The sequence below is a fragment of the Somniosus microcephalus genome, chromosome 14 (assembly GCF_052327205.1).
Source record: "Somniosus microcephalus isolate GS21.2 chromosome 14, FLI_Smic_1.0, whole genome shotgun sequence".
NCBI classification, from domain to species: domain Eukaryota; kingdom Metazoa; phylum Chordata; class Chondrichthyes; order Squaliformes; family Somniosidae; genus Somniosus; species Somniosus microcephalus.
Genome location: NC_141000.1, coordinates 133,577,077 through 133,590,952, shown reverse-complemented (window position 1 = coordinate 133,590,952; position 13,876 = coordinate 133,577,077). Strand labels below are relative to the sequence as shown.

General features: G+C 52.1%; 2 protein-coding genes across 7 annotated transcripts in view; both read left to right on the top strand.

The window, feature by feature from the left end:
• The window catches only part of rrp1 (ribosomal RNA processing 1), a 428,065-nt gene that overhangs the window by 53,404 nt on the left and 360,785 nt on the right, over positions 1-13,876 (top strand). The gene's annotated exons all lie outside the window — the stretch shown is intronic.
• trappc10 (trafficking protein particle complex subunit 10) overlaps positions 1-13,876 on the top strand; it is a 98,895-nt gene that overhangs the window by 36,329 nt on the left and 48,690 nt on the right. For all 3 annotated transcript variants that reach the window (XM_086007329.1, XM_086007330.1, XM_086007328.1), the window contains exons 9-13: positions 1,450-1,526; positions 2,104-2,195; positions 10,963-11,103; positions 12,481-12,593; positions 12,819-13,333. In XM_086007329.1, the coding sequence (XP_085863455.1) occupies positions 1,450-1,526; positions 2,104-2,195; positions 10,963-11,103; positions 12,481-12,593; positions 12,819-13,333 (938 nt within the window). The remainder of the gene's footprint in view (positions 1-1,449; positions 1,527-2,103; positions 2,196-10,962; positions 11,104-12,480; positions 12,594-12,818; positions 13,334-13,876) is intronic.

Below are 13,876 nucleotides of genomic sequence, written 5' to 3'. Positions count from 1 at the left end.
CACTAACTACACATACTTGGGCTTAAAAATCAGTTCTACGGGAAACTTCAAACTGGCTGTGAATGAACTGAAAGAGAAAGCAAGAAGGGCTTTCTATGCCATCAAAAAATCAATCCAAATAGAAATTCCAATTAGCATTTGGCTCAAAATTTTCAAATCAGTAATTGAACCAATTGCACTCTATGGCAGTGAGGTATGGGGACCGCTAACTCAACAAGAATTTGCAAAATGGGACAAACACCCAATTGAGATCCTACATGCAGAATTCTGTAAAAGTATCCTCCGGACTCAAAGGAAAACAGTAAACAATGCATGCAGGGCGGAACTAGGCCAATATCCATTAATAATCACTATCCAAAAAAGAGCCACCAAATTTTGGAATCACCTACAAATGAGCAATCCCCAATGCTATCACTACGACGCCCTGAAATGCCAAGAGCTGACCATAAAGAAGAATACCCTCAGTCAACTAGTCCTGGGACTCGGTGAAGTAACTACTAACAATACTAACAATAACCAGCCCCAGGACAGTGACAGGGTAACACAAAGAATTCGACCCAACACAATCGTCGCTAAGCAAAAGGAAAAATATCTGACATATTGGGCAGAAACAACAAAAACCCAAAGCAAACTCAATTGCTACTTGGCCCTAAACAGACAATACAACATAGCTGATTACCTGACCATGGTAAAGGATAACAAACTGAGAAGAACCTTGACAAGGTACAGACTTAGCGAACATAGCCTAGCGATCGAAAAAGGCAGACACAGGCAGACCAGGCTGCCAAGAGAGGACAGGATATGCTCGCACTGCAGTCAGGGAGTGGTGGAGACAGAGATGCACTTCCTCACAGCTTGTGGAAAATATCAGGGCATCAGGGAGAATTTCTACCAAAAATTCTCACAAATATGCCCTGATTTCAGAAATCTGAATGACAACCAAAAACTCCCATTCCTACTGGGAGAGGAGAGAAGCTGTATAACACTGGCGGCACGCTATGTTACAGCTTGCCATGAACAGAGAGCCAACCAGTAAACTAAGAAAAGAATATATATAAACAATGCGAATGTATATTTATACACTCAGGGATATACCTGTTTATACACTGTATGAATAGAACTGCGTTTATGTGGTAAACCATAAATGTATTTTGATGCTTTGGCAACATAAGATGTAACTTATCATGCCAATAAAGCGATTTGAATTGTGAATTGTGAATTGGGAGTGGGAGGACGGTGAGGTTTGGGGGTACAGTGGGAGTGGGAGGACGGTGGGGTTTGGGGGTACGGTGGGAGTGGGAGGACGGTGGGGTTGGGGGTACGGTGGTGTTGAGGGGTGCTGTGGACTATTGTCTCAATTTTAGGGATCAGTTAACATTTGGATGCAGTTGGTCTTTATTGTTTTGATATACACTAAACAGAAACATCCCTTTCTCTGTTCTCTTTCAGCCAACTGCCCACAGAGTCCCTATAAAACGCTGAATGAAGCACTCTCGTCTGTGGAGGCCTTTGAGAAACACTACTTGGTAATCCTACACTGTGCACCGACGTGTGTGTGTGTGTTGGTGTGTGTGTGTGTGTTGGTGTGTGTGTTGGTGTTGGTGTTGGTGTTGCCTGGTCCACGTGTGCGTCTTTCCTGTGTGGTGGAAATGGAATGTCTTTTTTCTGGTGCCTCGGGTGTAAGTTAGCGGAGGAACGCCCCATGCCCAATCTATGCGAGTGTCCATGCCGCTGCCTCTTTAAGCAGCCCAGCTGGCTGTGGAAATGCCTGGTGTCCCCTCGCCCCTTTCCTCCGCATTCACCTGCCCTGAGAGCAGGCGCTGAGCCTCTTGTGCTCAGCATCACCTGGGCTACACGTGGCCCTAATCACCAGTCCTTCAAGGGACCGCAGGAGGCTGCCTTCAGAGGTGTAAGTATTACTGTACTTGGCTTGGTGCTGCGTGGGGTTGGGGGAGGGGCTCCGGGGGGGCGGGGTTGGGGGAAGGCGGTCCGGGGGAGGGGTCAGGGGAGGGGCCGGAGTCGGGGGGAGCCGCCGGGCTCATGGCTCAGACTGACGAACCATCGCGGGACACTAATCTATATATTTCCTAACCCCATTTCTAGGAGCTTTCACATGCTGCTATCGAGATGTTTAAAACCATTGGCCGAATCCGCTCGGCCCAGCTGCTGGGAAAGGACCTGGCCGATTTCTACATGTATGTACACGGAATGTTCTAGAATAAACCCTACCAACCCCCGGGTGCTCAGGATCTGACTCCAGCCCGTTAACGGTGACCTAGTGGGTGTGGAGAGTGATGATCAATGACTGAGTGACATAGCTTCACTCTCACACAATGGAACCAGGAATTGTACCGCGAATGTTTGAGATTAGAGGTTTGAGAGGGTAAAAAGGGAAAGATTATTCACACTGCTCCTTGTATTAGGAAAAGGGGAGTCAGCTCAAAAAGCCTTATATTTGGGATTAGTACTGGTCAGGTGGGCAGAACAGTGGCAAATGGATTTCAATCCAGAGACGTGTGAGGTAATGCATTTGGGGAGGGCTAACAAGGCGAGGGAATACACTATAAATGGTAGGACACTGAGAAGTGCAGACGATCAGAGGGACCTCGGAGTGCATGTCCACAGATCCCTGAAGGCAGCAGGACAGGTAGATAAGGCGGTTAAGAAGGCATACGGGATACTTGCCTTTATTAGCCGAGGCATAGAATATAAGAGCAGGGAGGTTATGCTTGAACTGTATAAAACACTAGTTAGGCCGCAGCTAGAGTACTGCGTACAGTTCTGGTCACCACTGTTAGATCCGTGGTTCGGTGGATAAAGAATTACACGGATGCTGTACATAAACAAACAACAGGTCTTTACTGGAGGAGGGTCATCTGTAGACTGGGGTACAGAGGCATGCGCACAGCTTATATACCGGTGTGGTCACTGCCGGTACTACAGTATACAGGAGCTGTAAAAAGTAGTTCTAACTTAAAGCACATACACTACAATTCCTCCCTTTTTAGATTAATAATACCCCTGTAGCGGTTCGTGTAGATCGCCACTAAATAAGAGAGTTTGACTTCGATGAACTATCAACAAGTTGTTTATTTACAGGAACAGACTAATTACAGCAGGTAAGATGGCTGACTGTAGGAGCACCGTGGTGTAGGTCTTGTCCCAGCGGGGACTCCACGAGGACTGAGTTCGCAGTCCTGTGGGGAGCGTGATGACGTCATCGCGTTTGTGTTGTGATGTCATCACGTTGCTCGCGTTTCCCGCGCTTAGGGCGTCACGTGATGCGCGTCGCTGGCCGTTGAGGCCGAAGTCGGGAGGCTGGGCTGTGCCGGTGCTTGCCGCGGGAGCGGAAGATTGCGTCGCTCCTGTCGGCTGGCCGTTGAGGCCGAAGACGCTAGGCCGGGCTGTGCCGGCACACGCACATCACGTCGTACATGACGTGACGTCAGCGCGCTAGGGCGCGCCTTAAAGGGGCAATGGCCCCAACAGGTAAGTTAAAAGGGCAACGGCCCCAAAAGGTAAGTTAAAGGGAATTATGTGTCTCAATGTAAGGGACAACCAGTGGTACCGCCACACCCCCTTAATATTCAAATAACAATTATATTTTTACATGTACATTCAATAACAAAAAGTCCATTTATAGATTCAGTCTTTGGGGCGGCTTCCTGACCCTTTTGGGAGAGCGCCTTTCCGGAGGTTCTTGTTCTTGGTGCAGAGGCGATTCTGACCCCTTTTCATTGGGTAGTTCATCGGGTTCCACTGCTACTGGGTCTGAAGTAGATGCTACCGGTATGCCGGGTTCATCCCCAGGTACTCGAGACATGGGGTTGACGCCTTCCTGTGACGCTAAGATCTGATCGACGTGGCGTCTCACAATGTTCTCCCCGACATCCACTGTGTACATTAATGGCCCCTGCCTTGTACATATCGTTCCGGGTTGCCACTTCTCTGTTCGATAGTCACAGGCCAAGACTGGTTGCCCTACATTGAAGCTCCTTGTCGGCTTCTCGTTGATGTGCTGGAATTGTTTGTCCTCAACATTTCTTCGCACATTTGGTCTGAGCAAATCCAGACGAGATCTCAACCTTCTGTTAAAGAACATCATGGCCGGGGTCTTGTTGGTAACTGCATGTGTCGCGTTTCGGTAGGCTAATAAGAAATTGTCCATCTTATGCTGTAGTGGAATTTCCTCGTCGCACATGGCCTTTATCGCCTTAAAGGTTTGTACGAACCTCTCAGCCAATCCATTGGTGGCTGGATGATACGGGGCGGATGTGTAATGCCTTACCCCATTCCTTTTCATGAATTTTTGGAACTCGTCGGACACAAACTGTGGTCCATTATCAGAGCAGATCTGCTCTGGCAAACCGTTTCTGGCAAATATGGTCCGTAGGACTGCAATCGTTTTCTCTGTAGTGGTTGAGGACACTTATATCACCTCAGGCCACTTTGAATGAGCATCCACTGCTATTAAGAACATTGAGTCCATGAATGGACCAGCGAAATCAATGTGCACCCGTTGTCATGGAGAGGAGGGCCACTCCCATGGGTGTAGAGGGGCATGTGGTGGTGCATTTTGGACCTTCTGGCATCCTAAGCAGCTCTTAGTTAGGTCTTCGATTTGTTGATCGATTCCCGGCCACCACACATAAGCCCTAGCCAGGCTTTTCATTTTCACTCCCCCCAGATGACCTTCATGTAGCTCTTTTAGCACTCTCTCCCTTAACTTGGGTGGAATCACCACTCTGGATCCACACATCACTGTCCCCTGGCATACTGACAGCTGTTCTCTTCTGGATGAGAATGCTGGCAACAGTGAGTCGCCATGTGTTGGCCATCCCCTCACCGTCAATTCATATACCCGTGACAGCGTCGGATCATTGCGGGTCTCCTTCTCTATATCCGCGTTTGTTACTGGCAATCGTTCAATTATCGACGAATAAAATATCTCGATAGGGTCCACTGCTGGTGCTTCCTCCACCGTAGGCAGTGGCAGGCGCGATAGCCCATCAGCGTTCCCATGCTGTTTCGTGCCTTTATATTCTATTTCATATTGATTCGCCCCTAGAAACAGGGACCATCTTGGTAACCGCTGTGCAGTCATTACTGGCACGCCCTTCTTAGGATTAAAGATGGAGACAAGTGGTTGGTGGTCAGTCAGCAAGGTGAACTTCTGCCCATGCAGATAATGGTTGAATTTTTTTACTCCCCATACTAGGCTGAGGGCCTCCCTGTCAATCTGGGCGTAGTTGTGCTCGGCTGAGGTTAGTGACCGAGACGCAAAGGCCACTGGCCTCTCCAACCCGTCTGGGAATTTGTGCGACAGCACCGCTCCAATGCCGTAGGGTGATGCATCACATGCCAAACGAATTGGTAGTGCTGGGTTGAAATAGGCCAACACCTCTTTTGATGTGATCAATTCTTTACACTTCTGGAAAGCTCGTCTACGTTCGTCATCCCACTTCCATGGTACCCCTGTTTGCAGTAGGGTGTTCAGCGGGTGTAGTACCGTAGACAAATTTGGTAAGAACTTGTGGTAATAGTTTACCAGCCTGAGGAACGACCTCAGTTGTGACACATTTTCCGGTGCTGGAGCCTTGACTACTGCCTCAATCTTGTCAGGAGACTTATGTAACCCCTCTTCATCGATGACGTGGCCGCAATACGAGATCTGTTTCTGGAAAAACTCGCACTTGTGGCGATTAGCTCGTAGCCCATATTCCTTTAATCTGGCGGGCACCTTCTCCAAGTTAGCGAGGTGATCACCGTCATTTTTGCCCATGACCAAGATGTCGTCCAAATAACACTGGGTCCCTGGAATCCCTTGCAGGACCTGATCCATCACCCTTTGCCAGATAGCCGGAGCCGAGGCTACTCCAAACACCAGCCAGTTGTATTGATAGAGACCTTTATGGGTGTTGATCGTAAGGTAATGTTTCGAAGCTTCTTCTACCTCCATTTGCAAGTACGCCTGGGCTAGATCAATTTTGGTGACGCGTTTACCACCAGATAGCGAGGCGAAAATATCCTCAATTCGTGGAAGCGGATATTGCACCGTGTGAAGGACTGGGTTCACTGTCACCTTAAAATCCCCACAGATGCGGATCTTCTTTGGTTCCCCAGGCGTATTACTCAACGACCTCTTCATTACAGGGACGATGGGTGTTGCCCACTCGCTCCAGTCCACTTTGGACAGTGCTCCTGAATGTTCCAACCCTTCCAGCTCTGCTTCAACCGCTGGTCTGATCGCATAAGTCACTGGTCTGGCCTTCAGAAACTTTGGGCTTGCATTATCCTCTATTTTAATTGTTGCTGTTATTCCTTTTAGTGTTCCTAGTCCCTCCTGGAACACTTCTTTTGCGTCAGTTAGCATTTTTGACAGTCGTCCAGGTGTGACATCGTCATCCTTTTTGGCCTCCACCTTCAGTGCCTGTATGGAATGCCAATCTAAATGTATCTTCCGGATCCACTCACGTCCTAGCAGTGGTGGTCCTCCATTTGGCAATACATATATATCCATTTTAGGTATTTCCTGACCTTTATATGTCACTTTCACCCTTATTTTTCCTTTGGGGTAGACTTTTTGCCCCGTATACGTCTTCAAGACAATCTCTGTAGCTTTCAAGGGTATGTGTGAAAATAGCCGCTTGTAGTCTCTTTGATTTATGACTGTTAGAGCTGACCCTGTGTCCAATTCCATTTCCACTTGGACTCCGTCTATCTTGAGTGTAACCCAGATAGTCTGGTGATCCTCTATTTCGGTTACATTATGTAGTTTCAGACAACCCAGCTCCTTACTTCCGGAGTCTGTGTCACTTTTCTGTTCGTCTGAACCACTGTCCATCACCTGGTGTACCTTTTTGTACTTCTCCTGTGGAGATTTCTTACTGTTGGTTTTCTTCCCAGACCTGCAGACTCTTGCTATGTGTCCTGCTTTCCCACACTGTCTGCACACTTGGTCCTTGAACCAACAATCTTTCTGGTCATGTGTTTTTCTGCCGCAGTGATAGCACTTCCCTGTTCCATAGGTCATTTCGTTGGTGCCGTATTCTTGCGGTCTCCGTTGTATCTCTGCAGCGCCCCTTGCGGCTGCTTCGTGTGATACTGCCATACTGAAAGCCTTGTCCAGCATAAGATCCTTTTCTGATAGAAGCTGTTTCTGGGTTCCTTCACTTTGTAGCCCACACACAAACTTGTCCCTTAACGTGTCTGCTAGTCCCGCTCCAAACTGGCAGTATTTCGATAGCTTGCGCAGTTCCGTTAGGTACTCAGCATTGCTTTCATCTTTGTGTTGGTTCCTTTTATGGAACTTAAATCGTTCTGCTATCAGCAGCGGTGTGGGGTTTAAGTGGTCCTGTAGAATTTCTACTATGCTTCCAAAATCCTTGTTTACCGGCTTCTCTGGGGTTATTAGATTCCGCAGTAACCCATAAGTTTTTGCACCCATGGAATTTAACAGAACCAGTGCTTTATTAGCATCTGGCACTTCATTCGCCCTGCAGTACACCTCAATACGTTCCACATATGTCGCCCAATCTTCGACTTCATTGTCGAACGTAGAGATACTGCCACTCTTCGGCATCCCTGGTTGTGCGTTAACTATCACCAATGGCGCCTCCCGCGCTTCCCCTTCTCCGCTGGCACAAAATGGTGTCTCCCGCGCTTTCCTTCCTTCCCGCGCTCGCCCGTCTTCTCCGCTGCGGCTTCGCAAAATGGCGTCTCCCGCGCTCTTCCTCCTCCTCCGCGGCTCAATGGCGCCTCCCGCGCTCTCCCTGCTTTTCCGCGGCTCAATGGCGTCTCCCGCGCTCTCCCTGCTTCTCTGCGGCTCAATGGCGTCTCCTCTTGCTTCGCCCCATGGACCCTGATTAGCCCGTGATCCCTGGCTGTGCTCTGTGCGTTCTTCTCTTGATATTGGTCGACGCCACTCGGTCTAGAACCTGGCTGTTTCTTACCCTCTCTCTCCGGTTTGCAGTATTTTTCCACGACGCCGCTCGGTGATCAACCCCCGGCTGCGCCCTGCTCTCTTCACCCTCTTTCTTACCCCGTCGACGCTGCCCGGCTCTCGCTCTCTGCCGTCGGTCGGCTCGAGCCGCCGCTGCTCGGGAAGGATCTGCTCAGGACCTGTCGTCGGTCTCTTACTGCTCGTTGTGGCTGGGGAACCAAGCCCGGCTCTCCACAGCCTCCCCAGCGAAGTTGGATCTCTGCCTGACTGCTGGGCGGTTGCTCGCGGTCGATGTCTGTGTTCCTGGACTCGACTATTTTTTGGGGGTTTTTTTTGTTTAATGTTGCAGGTAGATTCGCGTCCACACTCGTCGCTACTGTTAGATCCGTGGTTCAGTGGATAAAGAATTACACGGATGCTGTACATAAACAAACAACAGGTCTTTACTGGAGGAGGGTCATCTCGAGACTGGAGTACAGAGGCATGCGCACAGCTTATATACCGGTGTGGTTACTGCCGGTACTACAGTATACAGGAGCTGTAAAAAGTAGTTCTAACTGAAAGCACATACACTACAACCACATTACAGGAAGGATGTGATTGCACTGGAGAGGATGCAGAGGAGATTTACAAGGATGTTGCCTGGGCTGGGGAATTTTAGCTATGAGGAAAGATTGGATAGGCTGGGTTTGTTTTCTTTGAAACAGAGGAGGCTGAGGGGAGACCTTATTAAGGTGTATAAAATTAAGAGGGGCCTAGATAGAGTGGATAGGAAGGACCTATTTCCCTTAGCAGAGAGGCCAATAACCAGGGGGCACAGATTTAAAGTAATTGGGGGAAGGTTTGAAAGAGATTTGAGGGGAAATTTCTTCACCCAGAGGGTGGTGGGGGTCTGGAACTCACTGCCTGAAAGGGTGGTAGAGGCAGAAACCCTCATCACATTTAAAAAGTAGTTGGATATGCACTTGAAGTGCCGTAACCTACAGGGCTACGGACCAAGAGCTGGAAAGTGGGATTCGGCTGGAGAGCTCTTTGTCGGCCGGCACAGACACGATGGGCCGAATGGCCTCCTTCTGTGCTGTAAATTTCTATGATAGTACTAAACATAACCCTGGTATTAGTACTAAGAGCATACCCCCAGGATTAGTGTAGGAAGCATTAACTAATAATATTCGAGCAAAATCCCACGATTAGTACAAAGAGCATTAACACAGTATTCGCGCCTGATGCAAGCGTGGCCACGAAGGATTGGTTTTCACACACGATGCTTGTAATTTAATATTTTCTTATCCCCTTCTCAAATCAATGCTTCATCAATGAACTTCCCTCCATCATAAAGTCAGAAATGGGGATGTTCGCTGATGACTGCACAGTGTTCAGTTCCATTCACAACTCCTCAGATAATGAAGCAGTCCATGCCCACATGCAACAAGACCTGGACAACGTTCAGGTTTGGGCTGATAAGTGGCAGGTAACATTCGCGCCACACAAGTGCCAGGCAATGACTATCTCCAACAAGCGAGAGTCTAACCACCGCCCCTTGACATTCAACGGCATTACCATCGCCGAATCCCCCACCATCAACATCCTGGGGGGTCACCATTGCCCAGAAACTTAACTGGACCGGCCACATAAATACTGTGGCAACAAGAGCAGGTCAGAGGCTGGGTATTCTGCGGCGAGTGTCTCACCTCCTGACTCCCCAAAGCCTTTCCACCACCTACAAGGCACAAGTAAGGAGTGTGATGGAATACTCTCCACTTGCCTGGATGAGTGCAGCTCCAACAACACTCGAGAAGCTCGACACCATCCAGGACAAAACAGCCCGTCTGATTGGCACCCCATCCACCACCTTCAACATTCACTCCCTCCACCACCGGCGCACCATGGCTACAGTGTGTACCATCTACAAGATGCACTGCAGCAACTCGACAAGGCTTCTTCAGCAGCACCTCCCAAACCCGCGACCTCTGCCACCTAGAAGGACAAGGGCAGCATTGGTACCTCACAGCGCTGTGGGAGCACCTTCACCACACGGACTGCAGCGGTTCAAGAAGACGGCTCACCACCCCCTTCTCGAGGGCAATTAGGGATGGGCAATAAATGCTGGCCTTGCCAGCGACGCCCACATCCTAAGACTATGGGAGGAATTTTAACCTAAAAAAATGGGTGGGTTTGGGTCGGATGGGAGGTTAAAGTGTTAAAAATCTGAATCCCGACCCCGACCTGCCCACTTCTGGTTTTAACGGAGGCAGGCGGCCAATCCGCTCCCAGGAGGCAGGTTGGCACTTTAAGTATTTTATAATGAGGCTCCGTGCCTTATTTTGAAGCACCATTTTAAATTTATCTGTGGCTGGCCGAGTTTCTCGGGCCTCGGGAAACCCGGCAGCTAAAGGGAGGCGAGAACTGCTGGACCCAGGAGGTTTGTGCCTTTCCCCTTACCTGCTGGATCCAGTGTCCTGCCTTGCCACCACCAGGTCTCCGCTCCCTGACCCCACACCTCCCCGCTCCCCCCCCCCCCCCCCGAGGAACCTCTGGCCCCGCTCAACCTCCGCCCCCCCCCCCCCCGATTTCCGCCCCCCCGGCCCGTCCCTCCCTCCCTCCCTCCTCTCCAGCTGGTTCGCTGCGGGCGGGAATCAGTGCTCCTGAGTTTCCCCATCGCTTTCCACCCCACCGCTCCCAACCCGCCTCCAGATTAACGTTCCGCACCATGTCTCAAATCTCTGCACAAACAAAGAATGACTTTGAAGTGAAGTGCTTGTTATATAGGAAAATGCAGGAGCCATTTTGCTCCCAAGAGGATCCAGTTAATGGCCAGTTATCTCCTCCTTTAAAACCCTCCTCTTTGACCAACATGTGGATGCTGGAAATCTGAAATCAAAACATAAAATGCTGGAAACACTCAGCAGGTCCGGCAGCATCTGAGAGAGAAACAGAGTCAGCGTTTCAGGTCAGATGCTGAGTGTTTCCAGCATTCTCGGTTTTTATCTGTAATCTGATTTTAGTTTTCTTGTTTTTAGGAGAAAGGGGGAACCTCAGAAAGCTGAAACCTACCTCCAGGAGGCACTGAAGACGTACCAGGCCGAGGGATGGGCATTACCAATCGCCCACACCAGAAAACAACTGGCTGAGTGTCAGAATCGGCTTCAGCAGACCGAGAAGTATCCTTGTACACCGTACCCCCCCCCCACCCAGTGTCGTCCCCCCCCCCCTCAGTGTCCCCCCCCTCAGTGTCCCCCCCCTCAGTGTCCCCCCCCTCAGTGTCCCCCCCCTCAGTGTCCCCCCCCTCAGTGTCCCCCCCTCAGTGTCCCCCCCCCCTCAGTGTCCCCCCCCTCAGTGTCCCCCCCCTCAGTGTCCCCCCCCTCAGTGTCCCCCCCCTCAGTGTCCCCCCCCTCAGTGTGTCCCCCCTCAGTGTCCCCCCCCCTCAGTGTCCCCCCCCTCAGTGTCCCCCCCCCCCTCAGTGTCCCCCCCCTCAGTGTCCCCCCCCCCTCAGTGTCCCCCCCCCTCAGTGTCCCCCCCCCTCAGTGTCCCCCCCCCTCAGTGTCCCCCCCCCTCAGTGTCCCCCCCCCCTCAGTGTCCCCCCCCCCCCCTCAGTGTCCCCCCCCCCTCAGTGTCCCCCCCCCCCTCAGTGTCCCCCCCCCCCTCAGTGTCCCCCCCCCTCAGTGTCCCCCCCCCCTCAGTGTGTCCCCCCCCCTCAGTGTCCCCCCCCACCCCCCCCCCCCCAGTGTACTGGTACAAGCCCCCCCCCCCGGCCGTGGTGTACCAGCGCCCACCTCTAGCACCATGCCGGTGCACTCCCTGCTGGTTTGCCGCCACTTCATTCATTGTATCGAGAGCCGGGACTGTTGCGCCGAGAGCCGGGACCGCAGACTAGCAGCCTCCTGGCCCAGGCACACACACGTCTGCTGCTTGGAGCCAGTGGGCCGTGCATAGTCCTGGGGGCGGGGGGTGGAGTTAGTAGCTGATTCCCCTCACATCAGCCCCAGGGCACTGGTGGCCATTGCAGCCCCCCCACCCCCAGCTACTGAGGTCGGCTAACTCCGCACAGACTCTGACTCAGTACCACACCGGTCATACCAACTCTACCATCAAATTAACTGAATGGTGAGAATGTGGAACTCGCTGCCACAGGGAGTGGTTGAGGCGAATGGGAGAGATGTCTTTAAGGGGAAGCTGGATGTACACATGAGGGAGAAAGGAATGGAAGGATACGTTGATAGGGTGAGATGAAGAGGGGTGGCAGGAAGCTCGTGTGGCCTGTTTCCGTGCTGTGCTCTCGATGTAATTCCATGAATAATCAACTCTATGATCCTGTGCTGTTCAGTAAAATGGCGCCACAATTGTGTCCTTTCTGTCGTTTTGTGTGTAATTTCTGACACGACGCTTGTGTTTGCATGCGATTGTTTGGGTGTAAGGCAGGTCAGTGGCCGTGAGCTGGGACCCTCCGGGGGTGAGGCAGTGCCGAGACCAGGCGGGCAGGCAGTCTGGACCCAGACGTGGGTGGTGTTTTGTTACCCTCCCTTAACCCAGTTTCCCAGCTACCTCCAGACGAGCAGCCTGCTGGCTGGCGATGCCCACCTGACGGAAACGGAACGGACACACTTCTGCCAGGAGATCCTGAGCCTGGCCAGGCAGCCTGCCAGTGGGCAAGGTGAGAGCGGCCAGCTTTACAACTCATTGCCCGCACCATGAGAGAATGTGCACCGTCCCGCCCAAACTCTGCATCACACAATATGGGGGTGCAGCGTTTTACTGGGGCATTGTGCTCGGCGGGGGGGGGGGGTTTCGGCGTCGGTGGAGGGTCGGGGTGGAGAGGGGGGTGGGGTCAGGGGTCGGGGAGAGACGTTGGTTAAACTGCTCTGCTCTGTGTTTTCAGAAGATCGGCTGCTGCTTGGGATGGAGGGCTTTGCCCAGCTGAAGAGTTTACACTTTAATCCTGTGAGTGCGGTGGTGCATGTGGGGGGCGTCTTGGACATGCAGCTGACTCTGCACAGTCTCATGCCCCTCCCGGTGCCTCTGGATCAGCTCTCTGTTCACCTGCACCTCACTGTGGGCAAAGACACGTCCAAGAGGAGCGGCGAGATTGGCGGGCGGAGTCGCAACACGAGCGGGATCTTCCTTTTCCCAGGCGAGCCCGCTGGCCACCCCTCCGCCCGCAGCAGCCAGCCTTTCATCGAACTTTGCGAGCTTCACGACCGGAGTCCCTCGGACAGCTCGCTAAACTCCAGCGGCATAATCTGCAAGAACATGCACCTGCTGCTGCAGAGGCAGGAGAGCAGCACCTCGCTCGAGCGCTCCTCGGGACTGGCCGTAGACGATGCTGCACACGCCTTACGAACCAGCAACCTCCTGCTGCAACCGGGGATTAACACCGTCCACTTCAAGACTGAGGCCAGTGCTTTTAGATCTGAACTAGAACCAAAATAATCAGTGGCACAGTTTCCCCACTGCCCACTGAAGGTGGATCTGCATCAGTGACAGCCCACTCGTGTTTCTACAGCACGCACAACACCCGCAGGCACCTCCGAGAGGAGAGCAATCTCCGAGCCAGCGGCGAGATCCTGGGCGGTGGGGGTGGGCTGGGGTTCGACGACGGAGCAGCAGAGTGTCGGAGGTGTTTGGAGAGAGTTACGCAGAACAGTGCTGATGTGACTGATGGTGGGGAAAAGGCAGGGGTGAGCATGAGGCCACAGGTAGAAAACCTGGAGGTTTGGCAGGTAGGAGAGAGAGATGAGGGATAGGGAGTCAGTGTGTGTGGACCCCGTACACCAGTGAGAGTCGGTGTCTGTGGAACCCGTATCCCAGTGAGAGTCAGTGTGTGTGGAACCCGTACCCCAGTGAGAGTCGGTGTCTGTGGAACCCATACCCCAGTGAGAGTCAGTGTCTGTGGAACCTTTACCCCAGTGAGAGTCAGTGTGTGTGGAACCCGTACCC